The sequence below is a fragment of the Ictalurus furcatus genome, chromosome 7 (genome assembly GCF_023375685.1).
Source record: "Ictalurus furcatus strain D&B chromosome 7, Billie_1.0, whole genome shotgun sequence".
Taxonomy (NCBI): Eukaryota; Metazoa; Chordata; class Actinopteri; order Siluriformes; family Ictaluridae; genus Ictalurus; species Ictalurus furcatus.
In genome coordinates this window covers 16,433,257-16,453,207 of record NC_071261.1, presented here as the reverse complement: position 1 = coordinate 16,453,207, position 19,951 = coordinate 16,433,257, and the positions used below count along the sequence as shown (strand labels likewise).

General features: G+C 36.7%; 1 protein-coding gene across 2 annotated transcripts; it reads left to right on the top strand.

Annotated features, from left to right (window-relative positions):
* Positions 1 to 7,658: 7,658 nt before the first annotated feature.
* etnppl (ethanolamine-phosphate phospho-lyase) lies at positions 7,659 to 19,837 on the top strand. Of its 2 annotated transcripts, XM_053628947.1 has the most exons (13): positions 7,659 to 7,969; positions 8,375 to 8,493; positions 8,771 to 8,930; positions 11,367 to 11,441; positions 11,821 to 11,914; positions 13,692 to 13,808; positions 14,492 to 14,574; positions 15,544 to 15,769; positions 15,922 to 16,076; positions 16,425 to 16,514; positions 16,847 to 16,977; positions 17,116 to 17,186; positions 17,425 to 19,837. In XM_053628947.1, the coding sequence occupies exons 1-13, from the start codon at positions 7,911 to 7,913 to the stop codon at positions 17,515 to 17,517; spliced, it is 1,473 nt and encodes a 490-aa protein (XP_053484922.1). In that variant the 5' UTR covers positions 7,659 to 7,910; the 3' UTR covers positions 17,518 to 19,837. The 2 variants fall into 2 exon arrangements, with proteins under 2 accessions (XP_053484922.1, XP_053484923.1); XM_053628948.1 differs by lacking the exon at positions 8,375 to 8,493 and having other exon boundaries at positions 7,664 to 7,969.
* The last annotated feature ends 114 nt before the right edge of the window (positions 19,838 to 19,951 follow it).

The window sequence follows — 19,951 nt, the reverse complement described above, 5'->3', positions numbered from 1 at the left end:
CAGTATTTGTGTTACTTTGGAAACAAAAGGTGTCCCATTGCCACTATCAATAGTTTGGGGGATACCGTACCATGGGATAAGTTCTTTTGCGAGAATTTTAACAACAGTATTGGCATTTTCCTTTGAGCATGGAAAGGCTCCTACCCATTTAGAGAATTTATCCATGATAACGAGAAGATATTTGAGACCTCTGTGTGTGAAGTTCATTTGTAGTGCACTAGGTGGTTGTAATGCATCATGTTTTGACGGTTTTCCCTTGTACATTTACTCTTGCACATGTTAAACATGCATAGAGGAGTAATTTAACAGTTTTGTGAGTGTTTTGAATACAAAACCTCGATGTTATCACAGAGATCACCTCTCTTAGTGCTACATGAGAAACACTGAAAATGATTTTGCTACACCAAAAGCATAACGTGAATCAGTGTAAATAGTAACAGTCTTACCCTTAAAGAGATGACGAGTACACATGAGAGCAACGAGTTCCGCAGCCTGAGGAGAATTAAATGGGATAGAGTGAGCCTCATGAACAATATTTGGTAATGAACATACAGATTAGCCACATAAAAATGTTGAATCATTAGGTTTAGAACACGATCCATCAACATATACCTTGTTCCCTCCCTCCATGGGATGGTGTGACAGATCAGAGCAGAGTGATGAGGATTCATGTATGTAGGTTAAACAGTCATGTACCTACTAAGCTTCAGGAGCGGGCTCCTCCAAGCAGGCACACAGAAGTTTGTGAAGCAAGACTGCAGGGCTGTTAGCAGCGGTTACAGATTTAATGGTGAGGTTGTGTGTGGTGCAAAGGATAGCTTCATATCCTGATCTATGCTGAGAAGTCATGTGTTGTGTCTGAATGTTATTCAGGATAGATAACACCTGATGAGACATGTGCAGAGCAAGTGGGTGTGAAAGAACCAATTTTTCAGCATCAGTGGCCATGAGAGCAGACGCAGCAATAGCCCTTAAACAGGCAGGCATATCTTATACACCAGGTTCTAGAGATTTGGAAAGATATACTACTGTGCAATAGCTACCACAGTGTTCCTGGGCCAGGACACCCATCCTCGGAAACATACAGGTGGAACAAAGATGAGTAGTCCGGGATTCCCAGAGCCGGAGAAGAGCTTAATGCCTACTTTATTTAACAGAAAGAGTTCAACATCTCCTAAGTCCATTCGATGTTCTGTGGAGAGTCCTTGAGACAACAGTGTCTGAGAATTTTGTCATGGTGCGAGCAGTCAGGAATGAACTGGTGACAATAGTTTATAAGTCCCAGAAAACTCAGCATACCTCTTTGTGTGGCTGGAGGTGTGACGTCGACAATAGCATGCACTTGGTCGCTGGTTAGGTGGCACTGTCCCTGAGAGATATCAAAGCCCAGATATTGGACCAGTGTCTGACAGAGCTGAAGTTTATTTAGCGAGGCCTTGAAACCACACTGAACCAGAAGGGTCAAGAGTTTTAGAGAGCTCTCTTTGCAGAGTTCATGTCCTTAAGCTGATAAAAGAATGTCATCTGTGTACTGAACAGCATGTCCTCTGGTAAAACGAGTAATGAGAGGGCTTGATGCACAATGGATGAAAACACAGCAAAGGAGTCGATGAAACTCTGAGGAAGACGTGTCCATGTGTATTGTTGATTTTTAAAAGTAAACACAAAAGGCTGTGTCTGCTCAGATACAGAGACGCTGAAAAAAGCACTACATTAATCAACTACCGTGAAATATGTGTGTGTGTGTGTGAGGAATAGCGGTGAGAATAGAAGCCACGTCAGGTACAATAGGGCTTATTGGAATTACTATATCATTAATTTGCCTAAAAATGCCATCCCTTCCCATTCGGCTTGCATACAGGGTTAACAAGTGTGTTGTAGGGAGATACTGTATCTCACAAACAATCAAGTTTTGATCTTCGCAGCATAAGGGGTTACCTTAATGAGGCCTCCTTCATTAGTATGCTTTCATTAGTATACCATAAAGTTTTAGGCACCTCCTCTAATTCCTCCGTGCAGCCAGTGTTGTGCTCGTCATCACCCACATGGCAGACAGAAGAGAAACATAGATAAGATGGAGTTAACAGAGTGAATCAGAGTGAATCTACCATCATGCATTGTAAGAGAACACTTCACTTTAAACATTAAGTCTCTACCTAGTAGATTGAAAGGAGAAAACGGAATGGCAACAAATCTGTGATAAAACATGATATCAGGATCATGAGGAGATGTGACATGTAGTTTCTGATGAGTATGTCTGAATGACATGTAGTTTCATGTGTTTATAAATGTGATGTATTAACTAAAAATCATTCACATGAGACGCATATATGAACTTCAGTGTCAAGTTTTTACAATGAGGACTACATTTCCCGGCATGCACTAACACACTACAAATATGGAATCTCTAATGTCCTGAAAAACTATAAGTGCCATCCTTGTGATACAATATAGTAAATAAAATGGAATGTTTTCTGGTTAAAGGCAAACTTTAATTGTTTTCCCATTCACTCTGGAAAATAATTCAAACGAGATGGAGGATTCATGATCCTGTGAGTAAAAGTTCCTCTGTGACATTATTACCAAGGACCTTTAATAAAATATAGCGAAAGTCTGCACTGAGTGTATCTAGTCTGCTGTTTAAGTAAATCAACAAAACTTATTGCTACCTGTATGAAAGGATCATTGGGATCAGAGCTAGAGCGCGCTAGAGCCAGAGCTCGGCTTGTCTGTGGTGGGCTCTGTTTGCTCAATAAATGTGGTAGATTTGGTCTTTTTCTTCTCTTCGTCATTCAGTACGTTTACATGGACAGCAATAATCCAATATTAACCTGATTAAGACAATACTCTTAATATTGATTAAGATACTACCATGTAAACAGCGATTATTGATTAACTTAATCTGACTAAAGTCATACTCGAAGTAAACACAAATTGAGTTAAGACATGTGGAGTATTCCTGTTTTAGTCGTATTATCGACATGCGTTACAGACATGTACGCACCTTAATCACATTATTATAATCGTGGGGGAGTTTTCACCGCATTTTGTGACAGGACACATACGGTGCATCCGGAAAGTATTCACGGCGCTTCACTTTTTCCACATTTTGTTATGTTACAGCCTTATTCCAAAATGGATTAAATTCATTATTTTCCTCAAAATTCTACAAACAATAATGACAACGTGAAAGAAGTTAGTTTGAAATCTTTGCAAATTTATTAAAAATAAAAAACAAAAAAAGCACATGTACCTAAGTATTCACAGCCTTTGCCATGACACTCAAAATTGAGCTCAGGTGCATCCTGTTTCCACTGATCATCCTTGAGATGTTTCTACAACTTGATTGGAGTCCACTTGTGGTAAATTCAGTTGATTGGACATGATTTGGAAAGACACACCTGTCTATATAAGGTCCCACAGTTAACAATGCATGTCAGAGCACAAACCAAGCCATGAAGTCCAAGGAATTGTTTGTAGACCTCCGAGACAGGATTGTATCGAGGCACAGATCTGGGGAAGGGTACAAAAACATTTCTGAAGCATTGAAGGTCCCAATGAGCACAGTGGCCTCCATCATCCGTAAATGGAAGAAGTTTTGAACCAGCAGGACTCTTCCTAGAGCTGGCCACCCGGCCAAACTGAGCGATCGGGGGAGAAGGGCCTCAGTCAGGGAGGTGACCAAAAACCTGAGCTTGAGAGGTCCTGCAAAGAAGAATGGGAGAAACTGCCCAAAAATAGGTGTGCCAAGCTTGTAGCATCATACTCAAAAAGACTTGAGGCTGTAATTGGTGCCAAAGGTGCTTCAACAAAGTATTGAGCAAAGGCTGTGAATACTTATGTACATGTGCTTTTTTTGTTTTTTATTTTAATAAATTTGCAAAGATTTCAAACAAACTTCTTTCACGTTGTCATTATGGGGTATTGTTTGTAGAATTTTGAGGAAAATAATGAATTTAATCCATTTTGGAATAAGGCTGTAACATAACCAAATGTGGAAATAGTGAAGCGCTGTGAATACTTTCCGGATGCACTGTACACACATGGCAGTGCTCAACCGTTTAACAGTAAACAAGAGAGCACGACTGCATCCAAAACTGCGTACTTACCTGCTATATAGTAGGCGAAATACATGTAGGTAAGTATGCGGTTTCAGACACAGCTCATGGCCTCCAGCAGTCGTCTATTTGCACGTATAGCATGACAAATAATTAACTGCACTTGAAGCTTTCGTAACATTAAAAATGAAACACCAAAAACTCTATACGGTACCATAACGAAGACGAACTGTATGTTGATACATGAATTTCTGTAGGGAACATTGGACGGCGTGGCGTGGGGACGTAATTACGTGTGCTGTTAATAGATGTATGTTCTATAACATGTAAAACAGGAACATGAAAGGAATATTCTAAAAGCAACTCATGTAAACACCTTAATCACAATATTGTTTTACTCAGAACAAGGTCAATAATTAGATTACTGCTGTCCATATAAACACAGTCATACAGTGGGGGCGCACTAGGCATGAAGCTCGATGCCATTACTAATTTTACTGTTTGTACCTTTTTGGCTTTTTCTTTGTTAGACAACTTTTGTGGATTTACCCTTTCTTCTTTTATCGGAGGGTTCATCATCCCATTGGGTTTTACTATCTTCCCATACAGATAAAGCGAGTTTCATGTATTCATAATCCCAGAGTTGGGATCTCCCCAACTCTCAGAAACACACAGCTCTGCCGTGAGTAAATGTGCCTCATCAAAAGTTCCATCACAAGGGTAAAGATGGAACTGGGGCTGACTTTCTGTTCAGCCTGCTAAATTATCGACAAAAGGTTGCACAAAAAGCCTTTACCATAGTCATACATCCACTGATTTGGTGTGATCCTAGACTGACCATTTCCACCCATAGTTACAGTTTATTAATTTAATAATCACAGCTTATAATTTAAAATTATGAGAGGATATCAGTGTTGGTTTTAATGTTCAATCAGATAACAGGTATCAGATGCTTTGTCACATCACGTGGTAACACCGTGGACTAAAACAGAATTTGTCGAATCACATATGCACAGCGTCTCTAAGACAATGTGTTCACGGAAACACTGTGAGCCAAAAAGGCAGGGTGATTAGGAATGTTCAAAACAACACATAAATACACAAAACAATTTGGTTCTGGTACATCGTGACACAAACTGGAGACTTTCAGAATTGACACTCAGAGATCATGCCTGAAACTCATCTGGACTTGAAATGAATTGAGCCTTTTATGGACAAACTTCTCATGTTGTTAATGAGTCAATTAAAGATATTAGAAAATGAACAAGTTTTGGTAATTTGTTGCGTTCTGTTGGTCAGTGAACTACAGTAACACAGTATGCTGACCAGTAACCGGACATTAGAAGATATCAGTCTAAAATGATAAAGTAATGCTGATATTTCCACCACTGATAAAAAGGCAAGTCGCTGGGACTTGTTATTAACTTGAATTATTAGGCTCAACAGCAAGCATAAATTAGTCAAACTGTAGCATGTGTCATAACGCCAGTGCTGTACCATCACCATCATTGGTCCTTAATGGTATCCACTGGACATAACATCCAACAAATAGAAGGACTCCAGAGACTTGTCTTTTTATCAGTGGTGGAAATATCACCTTGAATCTTTAGGTTCTGTTTTTTTTTTTTATTTCTTAGTGGTGGGCTATGTGGGCTACAACTTGATTACAGATTGTAATGGTCCCTGTGGGTCTCTACTGGTAATTTGTTGCCTTCTATTGGTGGGATGTTATGTCCAGTGGATACCATTAAGGACCAGTAATGGTGATGGTACAATAGCAGACTGAAAGCTGTTCAGGCAACGTGACTTGGAGTTGTTGTGCGTATTGGAAAAAGTTGTCATGGAGGAAGTGTGAGTTAGTGTTCAAGAGCTCTATCTGCTTCGCTGTAGCATGGACGACCTCTGGGTGGCTGTGACCCTTCTGGAAAATAGTGATGTTCGCTACAGTATTGACTCTTATTGTACAGAAAATAACAGTGTTGACTTACAGTTTTACTAATTTACACTTACTGTTGAGCCAAGTCAATAAAAAGTCCCAGCAACTTATCTTTTTATCAGTGGGGGAAATTTATTGTAAGTTATAAGAGTATATTTTATAAAAAGACAAGTGGCTGGAGTCATTTGAAATAAAGAATACACACAAAGATTTTAATTGAATTACCCATCTTCTACTCTATTTAAACTTCTTCATTGGCCATTACTTTATCGTTTTAGACTGATATCTTCTAATGTCCAGTTATTGGTCAGCGTACTGTGTTACCGTAGTTCACTGACCAATAGAAGGCAACAAATTACCAAAACTTGTTCATTTTCAAATTTCAAATTTGCCTCATGTTAATAATGAGTGTCCATAAAAGGCTCAATTCATTTAAAGTACATTTTATTTGACAGTGCTGTTGAGCCAAATAAACTCCTCCAAATATCTGCTGCAGTGCTTTTGTTTCTTTGTTAGTTTAGAAAATACTTCAATCTTGATCCTAAGAATGGTGTGGAGTGACTGAGTTTAAAAATGATGTGCAATGAACTATGGTAACACAGACCCAAAGTCACCCTGTGGTCTCTGGCTAGCACACACTCTCTTTGTGTGTATTTTTTGTTTCAAATGATGCCAGGGGTGGAAATATCACCTTGAATCTTTAGGTTCTGTTAATGAGTGTCCATAAAAGGCTCAATTCACTTCAAGTATGTTTTATGTGACAGTGTTAAAAAGAAAGCTGTTTATTTGTTATATAAAATAAGCAATCACTGATGTTACCATAGTTCAATGACCAATAGAAGGCAACAAATTACCAAAACTTGTTCGTTTTCTAATTTCTTTAATCACCACACGCTGTTGCTCAATTCATTTCAAGTATGTTTATGCACACATCCCACCATATCACCTTGAATCTTTAGGTTATGTTTTAATGGTTATAATGAGAATTGTATTGGCTTTAATGGAAACTGTAATGGTCCCATTAACGCCAATACAATTCTCATTATAACCGTGTCCATAAAAGGCTCAATTAATTTCAAGTAGGCTACGTTTTAAGTGACAGTACTGTTGAGCCAAATAATTCGTCAATAAAAAGTTCCTGCTGAAAAAAAAAACCCCAATAGAAACCCTCATAGAATTTGTAATGGTTTTAATGGTTATAATGAGAATTTTATTGGCTTTAATGGAAACTGTAATGGTCCCTGTGGGTCTCTACTTGTAATTTGTGAAAAATTCTCACAAATTCTAATTCTAATTCTAATTTCTTTTAATCACCTCATGTTGTACTAATTTTAGTGTCGTTTACAATTAGCCATTCATTTCCTATACTGTGAAACCGGATAGTTCATTTAACTCAAAAAAATTGAGGAAACTAATTGCTTCAACATTTTTTAGTTGATAAATCAATTTCTTTAAGCCACATACACTTAAATATAACAAAAAATTAACTCAAACTTTGTCATTTAAAATTATTGTTTGTTATACTTAAATGTATGTGGCTTAAAGAAATTGATTTATCAACTTAAAAATTTTGAGGTAATTAGTTTCCTCAATTTTTTGAGTTAAATAAACTTATCCGGTTTTACAGTGCAGTCATGAAAATAAATCGTTATATCGACCAGCTGACGCAGCTGCAGCAGGCCTTCATATAAAAACAAAAACAAAAACAAAACAAAAAAAAAATACAGAACCTAAAGATTCAAGGTGATATTTCGTGTTGGCGAATCGATTCTCCGAATCGAGTCAGTTTAAGGAGTCGTTCGTTTATCTATATATATGCACTTTCTCTCACACGCACTCTATCTCGCGCGCTCTCGCTCTCTCTTCCACTCACTGCGAGCTTCTTCTGCATTCTCTGCACTCTCCGAGACCCTGCAATGGCAACGGAAATTTTTAGTAAGCAGACAACCATCGATCTGAGAAAGAAGCACATTGGGTAAGGAATCAACTTTAACGTGGGTTACTTTTACTGGAGTAAATTACGATACATCGCTCTGGATGCTTAGACAGAGCGCACGAGCAAAAGCCAATATTCCCACATAGATCAATGACTGCTGATGTTATATAACAAATAAACAGCTTTTTGAACTTTAATATATATATATATATATATATATATATATATATATATATATATATATATATATATATAAAGAACTAAAAGGTGTGTATATATATATATATATATATATATATATATATATATATATATATATATATATATATATACCTTTTAGTTCTTCTTTCTATTAGTTTCAATTCTAATTTCTGTATCACTGGTTAGAACGAAGGTTGTGTGGTATTGATGCAGCCTAGTTCCCATTCTTTCTCTTTTGTTTAGTCCCTCCTGTAAGGTTTTCTTCAGCCATGACCCCATCAAGATCGTCCGAGCCAGGGGTCAGTACATGTACAATGAAAAAGGCGAGCAGTACCTGGACTGCATCAACAATGTCGCCCATGGTACATGCATAAGGCATTGCACTTATTTTGTCCTCCATGCCCTGTCATATATTATAGCCACTTCCACCTTCCTGGCTAGTAATATAAGCAAAGAACAGGAGTATGTGTACAAGAAGTAGCCAACGAAAAAGTTTAAATAAAGTAGAAGATGGGGAATTAAATACTCTTTGTGTGTATTCTTTATTTCACATGACTCCAGGGACTTGTCTTTTTATCAGTGGTGGAAATATCACTTTGAATCTTTAGGTTCTGTTTTTTTTAATTTATTATTTCTTAGTGGGTCACAGCCACCCAGAAGTCGTCCATGCTGGAGTGAAGCAGATGGAGCTCTTGAACACTAACTCACGCTTCCTCCATGACAACCTTGTCCAATACGCACAACGTCTCCAAGCCACGCTGCCTGAACAGCTCTCAGTCTGCTACTTTACCAACTCAGGGTATGTCTGTTCACCTGCCATGCCAGAAGAATCATGAGATTGTGAATGCAGCTCTTTGACATGCTGAATATCCATTCCCCACATATGGTCTATGGAAGCACTGAGGTACACTGAGGTAACTTTTCTCTGGAGACAAGAAACAGATCTTGTTTGCTCATTTTCCTTATATAACCTGTGAATGTTCTGTGAATCTGTTTATTATATATTGTTGCCATAGATCAATGATCAGAGTATATTTATATATATATATATATATATATATATATATATATATATATATATATATATATATATATATACATACAAGCAATCCATCCATCCATCTTCGACTGCTTACTCCTTTTTCAATGCTGTTTTCAATTCGAAAATGACTTGGAAATTGTAATCTAATTCTAATTCTCATTCTAAGGTTCAAGTATCAGCCACTTGCTATAACATGTACATGTGCTGGGTGAGATCAAAAGGCCAGACAGTGTTCTTACAAAAATAGACTCTGAGCAACGAGAGACCAAATGGAATGCTATGCCAACCAATCACTAGACATGTGTATTAAGGCTCTGAGACAGCTAAACATGGTACTGTAAACATGTGCAGGTCATACAGAGAAGATGTCACTCTCCCATAGAGTTCAAATGATTTGTACATTTCTCCCCATCTTGATTACAGAAACCTTGAACCTGTACAATATCTATGTGCAATCCAGTACTGTTTAATAAACTGATTGGCAACAATTAGTATGTTTAGGAACTAGGATAAAGTTGCATAACTAGCCACATTAAATCACTATTTTTAAAAAAAAAATAAAACAAATCCGTGTTTTTACCTTTTAATTTTTCTGTAAATAGCAGATAAGCAAAAATATTGTATTCAATGCAGTAAAATTAGCAATAGTCTGACAAGATCCTTCACTGACACCCTGGTATACTGGGCTAAAGTTACAGTTTAGATGAGTTAAGGTGGTTATAGAGTAGCACAGCTGTGTGTCTAACGAGAATTAAATGGATTACTGTAAGAAAAATATTTAGCAATGTAGGTTTTTTCATGACTCATTGAAAAGTGTGGAAAACTTTCAAAATGGCTTTTGCCGTTAGAGGACTAGGAAATCCTTAAGTGCTTTATACACCACAGCCAATAATCACTTGCCCCCATTCATTTTCAATAAGAGGAGAGTGAATGATTTGTCATTCTGTCAGCCTGTCATGTGAAAAGCTCTTAATGCAAATGCTGAATATTCAGTATCTCTGAAGACTGGAAGACTGGACTTTACAATTACAGTTAATATTTAAAAAAAAAAAAAAGTCTACACACCCCTGTTAATATGGCAGGTTTTTGTGATGTAAAAAATTAAACGAAGACAAATCGTGTCAGAACCTTTTCTACGTTTATTATGAACACCTGTGCACAGCCCTCTTCAGGTCACCCCTCAGATTTTCGATTGGATTTAGACATGGACTCTGGCTGGTTCTTTCCAAAACCTTGATCTTGTTTGGGTGAAGCCATTCCTTTGTTGACTTGGGAGTGTGCTTCAGGTCATTGCCATGCTGGAAGCTGAAATTCCTCTTCTTTTTAAGTGTTATAGCAGAAGCCTTAAGGTTTTGGGCCAACATTGCCTGGTATTTGAAGCTATTAATTATTCCCTACATCCTGATAAAAGTCCCAGTTCCAGCTGAAGAAAAAAAAGCCCCAAAGCATGTTGCTTCCACCTACATGCTTCACCATGTGTATGGTGTTCTTTTGGTCATGTGCTGGGTTTTTTTGTGCCAAACATATTTTTTGCTATTATGGCCAAAAAGTTCAAATTTGGGCTCATCAGATCATAACACATTAGTTGTACTTTATTGTATTTATTTATTTATTTATTTGGGTTAAAAAAGGCTTCCTCACTTTAATTGATGGCAGGTGTTTAATAATTAGCATTTAATATGAGTTTGAATGTGATTGATTGATTGAACATCAGTTAGCATCAATTGGCCACATTTCCAATTTAAAAAAGGGTGTATACACTTATGCAAGCTGGGTATTGGAAGTTTTTTGTTTTTCTTTTATTTCCCCTAAAACATTTCTGGTTGTTTGTCACTTGGTTTTATATGTTGCAATTTCACAATAAAAGTGAAAAGGTTCTGACACTGTTTAACTTAGTTTCATTTTTTTAATATAACAAAAACCTGCCATTTTAACAGGAGTGTGACTCTGACTATGACTACACTTTGTAAATCCACTGTAGTTATATTAGCTGTAAAAAAAAATAAAAATAAAAATAAAAAAAGACAAATCCTTTTATAATAAGTACATATCTGAGGTTAAAGATAATAAATTAAAAGAAAATGAACTGTTTCATTGAAAAGAACAGCTCTTCAGGTCTGACTGAAAGGCACATTTTAATTATTTTCATGATGACTTAGTATCTAAAATGACTTCTTACACCTTGACCTTCAGCTCTGAGGCCAATGACCTGGCCTTAAGATTGGCTTGGCAGTACACTGGCCACAAAGACATCATCACGCTGGACAAGTAAGTCAATACTACAGTCCATCTCTGTCTGTTTTTTCTCTACATACATAAAGAGTAACCATGTTCGTAGAAGTGCTGAGCTGTCAGCTTACACATTAACTCTACCAAGTGTCGCCTATCTGCTGGTGAACACAGACAAGCTGTGTCAGCTATTAGTCATAATGATATGTCATGACAGTATTATATATTGTATCCTGAAACCACTCTGGCAGGCCATTAGTACTTATATGTGAAATATAACCTTGAACTAGGTATTTAAATTTGCCCAGATGTGAAAAAGATCATTATTAGCTGCTTATTTTCAGCTTGTTTCACTTAAAAGAAAATTATTAGAGAGTTATTTCATTACATGCTCTTGTTCACTGTGCTCTTCCTGCAGTGCCTATCATGGTCATGTGTCATCACTCATTGATATCAGTCCCTACAAGTTTCACCAGCTGGGACAGTGTGAGCAAAGCCAACATGTGCATGTGGTGAGTGTTGAAAAAACCCTCAAACCCAATGAAAAGCACAAACCTGCACGTACATACACACACACACATATTTGCCAACTCTCAAATCTACTCACAATCTTTTGACCCTGACTCAAGCTCAGTATACCGTTTACAGCTATATTATTATAGTAACCACACGTTCCAGCTTTATAGCTCAGCAAAATCAGGAGGAGTTAACCATAGGTGCATGGGAGAATTTCCCATTCACTGCTACAGTATATTTCAACACATTCAAATGAGTGTATTAACAAAATGAATTAGTACCTGAGACTGATTGTGGTTTATGCTAATTACATTTTTGGGGGGGATTTTCAGTACAACACCTGTGTCTAGAAGGTTCATTGTGAGATCACAATGTTAAAATAAACTACAAAGAGCAGTCAGGTTAAACTTAATGGCAGTTAAAATTCACTTCCTAAATGGATTCTACATGAAACCCTATCTGAAAAGAAAACCCTGTTATTATAGGTTATAAATAAATAAAAAAGTCTGTGTATGATCATAATAGAATATCAAAATATGGTACAATACAATATAATAGATATTGTGGGTATTATCATAAATTTTAATAAGAATTTCAAGCTGATTGGAAGCAGCAGCAAAGATATAAAAAGCCCCTGCCACAAAATGTAAATGTGCCCCTTTGGTCATAGTCAAATAAATAAGTAAGTAAGTAAATAAATGAATAAATGAATAAATAATGGTTATTATTATTATTATTATTATTATTATTATTATTATTATTATTATTATAAGGGATAACAATAGCCTATGTTTCTACCATTGCCACTAACAATAACAATAAATACAAAATAAAATATTCTTAACAAACTTGTAATGAATAGTTGAAAGGTGCATGATAATTAGGCAGAGGTGGAACAGTGGACAGAGCTTCCTTTAAAGAGCTATGCAGCAGTATCTTAAGTATTAGTTACCAGTGAGTATTGGTTACTTATTTAATGACACTTTCTTATGCTTTTAAGTTTTATAGTATGTTTTGGGGAAATACATCTAAGTGAAATGACATCTAAGTCCAAGTCCAACTCTCTAAAGTGAAAGGTATTCATATCTTTGATTTCATGATAGCTAGCACTTTCATCCATATAATACAAACATAAAATTTACATCAACATAATTGAACATGAATTCAACATGATTACCTTCTTGATTTTCACTGTTTTGTTTGGTAAAATAAAAGTAAATAATATTTAGTAATATTATCTCCTAGGTCTTCACAGAACTTGGTTTCATGCATCCTACTCCTTCCCCAAAAGTCCAGGAAATGCTCAAGTGCCTAAAAGACAGTGATATTGAGACTGTTTTCACTCCCTTTCACAACTTATAAAAATATATGCCACATTATCTGTCTCCACATTTTCTGTATTGTTGAACAGTCATTTTCAAAGTTTAAAAAAAATTGTGAAATCCAGACTTTGAAGTCTATGTAATGAAAAGATGCTCTCGTAGCGGTAGGTCAGAGAGCATCTTTTCATTACATAGACTTCAAAGTCTGGATTTCACAATTTTTTTAAACTCTTCTTTTTTACTGTCTTTTTTCATTTATATTCCAGATTGTTCCAATGACAACATTTTTAAAAAATAAAATTGTATATTTAGTAAACTGTAAAATTACACCTTTGCCTCTTTTCATTTTCCTAAATAACTGTCTCAAACTGGTACTTTCATAAAAGTTGGCAAAGTTTAGAAAACTCTGTGTTGATGACTTCAAAAATCTCCAAGACCATTGTTTTATTAGGCTCCAAGTCCAGACATCTACAGAGGGAAATACAGGGAAGATCACGCAGACCCTGCTACTGCTTATGCAGATGAAGTTAAAGACATCATTGAAAAATCTCATGCAAAAGGACATAAGGTATGGTCAACAATACATTACCTCATGACTGTTTAGCAAATAGTATAAAAAATAATAAAAAAAATGTATGATCAAATTCAATAAATTTTTGGATTATGGATTAATTCATGGATTAATTGAAGGTAAATACTACTTGGTCTTTCACACTCTCATACAGTGTTTTTTATGACATCTCTCCGGTTCCTCATCATTATTTGACTTCCTCCTTTTCCCTATCTACACCTGTCTCTTTGTGCTTTTTTTCCAGGTTGTATAAAGCCTTAAGATCTCACTGATTTGCACATGATAAAATGGCTCTTAACCCTCTATTACAGGGAAGTGAATGTCTGTTCCCACAGACAGACATATCTGATAAGTGAGATCCAGACGTCCCATGATGGAATGAAGACCGATGTGAATGGCTGGAGTTCTCAGATAAAGAGAAAAAAGACTGGGTGTTTATTCCTGGATTCTGAAAGAAGTGCCCTTTGTACATGATAACTTCTTTAAATGTCCTTTTCTTGCTCATTCTGTTGCACTGCCTTCTGCTTACAGCAAGTTTTCCATTTTTTTTACTTTACTCTGGCTCTTGCGTTTAGCCAGATGGCTCCTGAAAGGAGCACACATTATTAGATGGGGTATGCAACCTCTTTGCGCTTGTTGCAGTTGGGGTTTGTGGTCTTACATGGTCTTCTCTTGTGTAGATTGCTGCTTTCATTGCTGAGTCACTGCAGAGTTGTGGAGGGCAGGTCATTCCTCCAGTGGGCTACTTCCAGAAAGTGGCACAGTATGTACCAGCAGTCAAACAATTAAAGTGTTTAAGTAGCAAAATACAGTATAAAATATTCTTCCTGATGTGCTTTAGATCAAATGCAGGGTCCATTGCTGGCTATGGTATCACTTGTCATTTGGCTTTTCTAAAGTAATAATCTTCTTGACCCATATTAAAGAAAGCACTGAAAAGCCACTTGAAACACATTAAATATGTTTATATTGAAATATTTGGGGTGTGGTTAGATGACTCTGGTGCTATTTTTTTGTTCAGAGCTGTATTTTCATTATTCATGTAAGAAGTTAGCAGTTGTATATTGACTGCTCGGGAGGAGGGGGGGTGGGGGGGGGCGCATTGTGAGCACAGTTACTGTGGTTTTAATAGGAAAAAAAAAAATCTCAACATAATTGCTCACAGTTGGGTTTCACTATTAGCTCCTAAAAACAACAGAGCAGGATGTTCTTTTCTCACTTACTATTTTCCAGTGACATTCAATGTTATGTTAATGATAAATCCAGCACTGAACCTGGGCTCCCAGTTTCCAGAATGCTGAGTTATTACAGAGACTCAGTTTGGTGAGTTAGTGATCTAAGAGATGAAAAGCATGATGGCAGTGATGGCAGTATTAGCAGGAAAATTGAAGCTTTGGAACCTGATGTGTTTGGGCAGAGTGAACAGGTGTGGAGGTGAGAGACCTTAAGAGACTAAAGGAATAAAGCACTGATGCATTGGTCTCTTGAGGTAGAAATTAAGCGAGAACTAATTCCCACTGACAGTACTGTCAGCGAGTAGTCGAACGGCATTGTGGGTAATGTAGGAAACCGTCAACCAAAGTGAAAATAGACCAACATGTCCTTGAAAGAAATTTAAACTAAAAGAGTCAACTCAGTATTTCTTTACAAAATAAATAGACAAGTCTTTCAGGATGGAGTTTGGTTTTTTCTGTATTTGTATGTGTGTACAACACAATCCTTCTTTCCACAGACATGTGAGAAAGGCTGGGGGCGTCTTTATTGCTGATGAGGTTCAGGTTGGCTTTGGAAGGGTAGGCACTAATTTCTGGGCCTTCCAGCTGCAAGGGGAAGACTTTATACCCGACATTGTCACTATGGGCAAACCGATTGGGAACGGACATCCAATGTCCTGTGTGGTGACAACCAGAGCGGTGGCTGAAGGCTTCATGTCATCTGGAATGGAGTACTTTAACACAGTGAGAACCAGAGCTACATTTGAATCATTTTCACTGGTAGAATGACACTTTAAAACAATGAGATATGAAAACAGTGCTTTTATAATGTTTTTAATTTTATAGATTGGACAATTGTAACATGACTGAAGAATGTCTGTTTATGTATGCCTCAGTTTGCTGGCAATCCTGTATCCTGTGCTATTGGGCTAGCTGTACTGGATGTGATTGAGAAAGAGGATCTCCAAGGCAATGCCCTTCGAGTAGGGAGATACCTGACGGACTTACTGGAGAAACTGAAACAGAGACATCCTTTAGTGGGAGACGTCAGGTCTTCTTAAAATGCTTTCTTCTTATCGCTTTCAGGCTATTGTTCATATTTTTCTCATTAAATTTTTTTAAAATCTTGATATCCATCTCAATAATTAACCACTTAATTAGGAAACTTTCAGAAACTTTACCAACATAGCTATATGAACTCTATTTTATCTTGATACCAAAATGAGTTGTGCATATTAATACTGTCTTAGCCATAACACAAGAATTTCACCTCTGAGCTAAATGAGTTGGAATAAGGTGTGTGAATATTCTAAGGAGTGCCAGGTCTGAGAGAGGCATTGTTACATAGGTTTAAAGTCAAATGTTAAAGTGTGAAAAATGAAGGATGTGTGTTTTACAGAGGTTGTGGCCTTTTCATTGGGGTGGAGCTGGTGAAAGATCGGTTTAAAAGAACCCCTGCAACAGCTGAAGCTCAGGATGTCATATATAGGTGAAAACTTTTGACAGTTACCTAAACACCCTAAAGCAAGGGTCGTCAATCTTCTCTCCAAGTGGCTAGTGTGGCTACATTCATTCCAACCAAACAGGAGCCACACCTGATTCCACCTGTTTAACAGTTAATCTTTGCTCTCAAACAATTATCAGCTCCAGCAAGACTGCTTGGTTGGAATGGAAAACCTGTAGTCACACAGGCCCTTTGAAGATAAGATTGATAACCCCACCTTAAAGGATTATTTCTGCTCAAGTTCACCAATCAAAAGTGATATAGATATAGAAATGTCTCCTCTGAATGGAGATTAACATTTTATGACCCTCCCACAGACTGAAGGATCAGCGGATTTTATTAAGTGCAGATGGACCACACCGTAACGTCTTGAAGTTTAAACCACCTCTGTGCTTCTCCAGAGAGGATGCTGACTTGGCAGTTGAAAAAATTGAACACATTCTAACAGGTAGCCAAATATATATATATATATATATATATATATATATATATATATATATATATATATATATATATATATATATATATAGTTTTTGTTTTGTAGTTCACAACTGTATGTTTAATGCATTCATGCTTTTACTTTAAGACCTTGAGAATGTTTTGGGCCTCAATACTTCTGACACTATGGACCCTGTAAATGCACAAAGCAAGCGCAAGGTAAGTTGGAGTCAAAGTTAAAGGAAAGGGTTTTTTTGTTTGTTTGTTTTTAAAGAAAAATAACCTTTGCTACACAGTAATCTACTGCATCATTATTTCTAACAGTACCAATATTATTTAACTGTTGCAGACATAGTAGCAATTTCTACTATTTGATGGAAAAATAATATAAAAAGTGATATTTTTGATTGTCAACTGGAAGCACTAATAAAGTCATTGAATTTTCATTTGTCCCCAGGAGTCAGTCAAGGAAAATGGCCATGGTATTCATTCAGGTGGCATCAGTGGCAACCGTCACATAACTAAGACTAACAAAAGACAAAGAACATAACGAACATAACATTATATTATATATCTGTCCAAAGTCCAACCCCAGGGCCAAATGCAGCCTGTTGCTTCTCTCTTAAAATGTATGAAATTTTTCCATTCACCTGAGAGTGGCAGCAGACTGTGTTAATACAGTTAGCTTAATTACTAACTGTATTTTTTCTCTGACTACACCTTCAAATTAATTTACTGAATGATATTTAATCATGGCTACAGACAAAAAGTGCAAAATTAACAGTGAGAAGGAGTGATATCAAATGAGCTGGAAACAAGAATACTTTTTCACAGGGAGCCATAGCAAATGTGTGCCTCATCAAGAGCCTGTTGGAGTAATTAAGGAATTTAATATGATGAGACATTCTGAAACAAATCACGAGCAATGCAAAAGATGAGGATGAGAGAACAGAGAAACACAGAATGTGGCATAGAACATTACCAGAGCTAATAGGTAGCAATGCTTCCAACCACTAAGCATGGACAAACTTTCATTAATTCTTGAAAGTCCTTAATTAAAGCAGTCAATGTAATTTGTCCTAAAAAAGAAGCATGAAAGTATAAATATAATTTTGCGTGTCACAACCACAGCTGTTAGGTTATACCATGCTGCAGTTATTCCATGAAAATTAAGTTCACTATATATAATATTATATATATAAAATAATATTTTGGTGACCAGCCCTCATTTTTGGTGACACCATATTTTGCTGTGGGAGGTCTAATCTGGCCCCCTTTGAAAAAAGTCTGGACAGCCCTGAACATATATTAATTATACATTAACATAATATAGGAAACGTATGGATCAAGATAAATCTTCTGATATTAATTTCCATGTTTTAATGGATTTATAATGTGCCTCATGATCTAAAAGTAAAGCGGGTGCTATTTTACATATAATTGCTCACAATTGTTCTTTTTCATGAGGGAAAGGAAGTGGCACTAAATATTATTAATTTCATTAACTAATATTTAATGAAGCAATGTCAGGTGGAAATGAAATTCAAAACCATGTTGAATTTAGAGGGGTTTCATCCACATACAGTATGCTAAGTGCAAAAATATTTTTAACCACCTAACTTTACGAATTAAAAAAAATGAAATTCATAAACTAACGTGTTATGTAAAGATTGAATCGGATGCCTACATCAGCAACAGGCAGTAATGATGGGCTGAAAGTGCAGTTTTGCAATTCTACAAAATAAAAAATAAAAAACAGGAAATAGCAGGGACAAAGTGCTAAAAGGCAACCTAATCAACTGTGCAAAGTTCACATTGTTCTTTTAAATGCAAACATTACACTGATGTATTAGGCAAGTGTACTCCTCTGCACGCACTCTCTGAACACAGCCGCTGGTGCGTAAGCTGTTGACATGAACACACACTGAAGTGAGTGCACTCAGCTCTTTCAGCATGACCTCATATGATCAGAACAGCTTGTGAAACACTGGCCTATGCAGCTGTAATAGAGTCGAAAGGACCTTAAAATGTCCTGCATGAAGACCAAACATGGTTGCACTTAGTTATCACAAAATGTTAGTTAAAACATTGCCTATAGTTTTAGATTCTTTTATTCTAATTGTGTGCAAGATAAAAATGACCAATAATGTATTTGTGTTATTTTGTAGTGATTAAGTAAAAAAAACAAAAACATCTCAAATATAGGAAAATGTATCTAATTTTGAAATTATGGTTAAAGCAATAGACAGTATGAGTAGACCTATTTCTAGTCATTTTAAAAGTGTCTTATTCTGTTAGCAAAATGATTTTGCTTATTTAAAGCATCTTTAGATTATAAGCAAAATTATCTGCAATCATCTTCCTTGAGTGCAGGGCTGGTTCTAGACATATGGAGGCCCCCCACACCCCACACAGTGACTTAGTGATTAGTACATTCGCCTCACACCGCTGTTCCTCCCCGAGTCCAAAGACATGCATGGTAGGCTGATTGACATGTCCAAAGTATCCGTAGTGTATGAATTGGTGTGTGAATGTGTATGTGAGTGTGCCCTGCAATGGATTGGCACCCCGTCCAGGGTGTACCCCGCCTTGTGCCCCATGCCTCCTGGGATAGGCTCCAGGTTCCCCGCAACCCAGTAAGGATAAGCGGTATAGAAAATGGATGGATGGATGGATGGATGGATGGCCCCCCACACCACTCCCCTCCACCTTTCAGAATAAATAAAAAGCACTTGAAACAAATATGATTTGTAACCTTTTCATTTATACAACATCTGTATTAATATTTGTATATTTGTACTTATATGGCCGTATTAATTAAAATTTAACCAAGGTAAACACTAAAAAAAGAATTAAAGAATGAAAGATCATCTGGACCATCTCTTATTCCATTGTTATGCTATCATGATAGAATGCTATCATGGCTATGGCCACCTACAGAGGCACTCTGCTGGACAGGATTTCCCCCTTCTATTGAACCAATA

Coding starts and splice junctions, on each gene's coding strand:
- etnppl (XM_053628947.1), top strand. CDS start 7,911: ATGGCAACGGAAATTTTTAGTAAGCAGACAACCATCGATCTGAGAAAG. Junction 15,770..15,921: donor GAATGGAGTACTTTAACACA/GTGAGAACCAGA, acceptor TGTATGCCTCAG/TTTGCTGGCAATCCTGTATC. Junction 16,077..16,424: donor CCTTTAGTGGGAGACGTCAG/GTCTTCTTAAAA, acceptor TGTGTTTTACAG/AGGTTGTGGCCTTTTCATTG.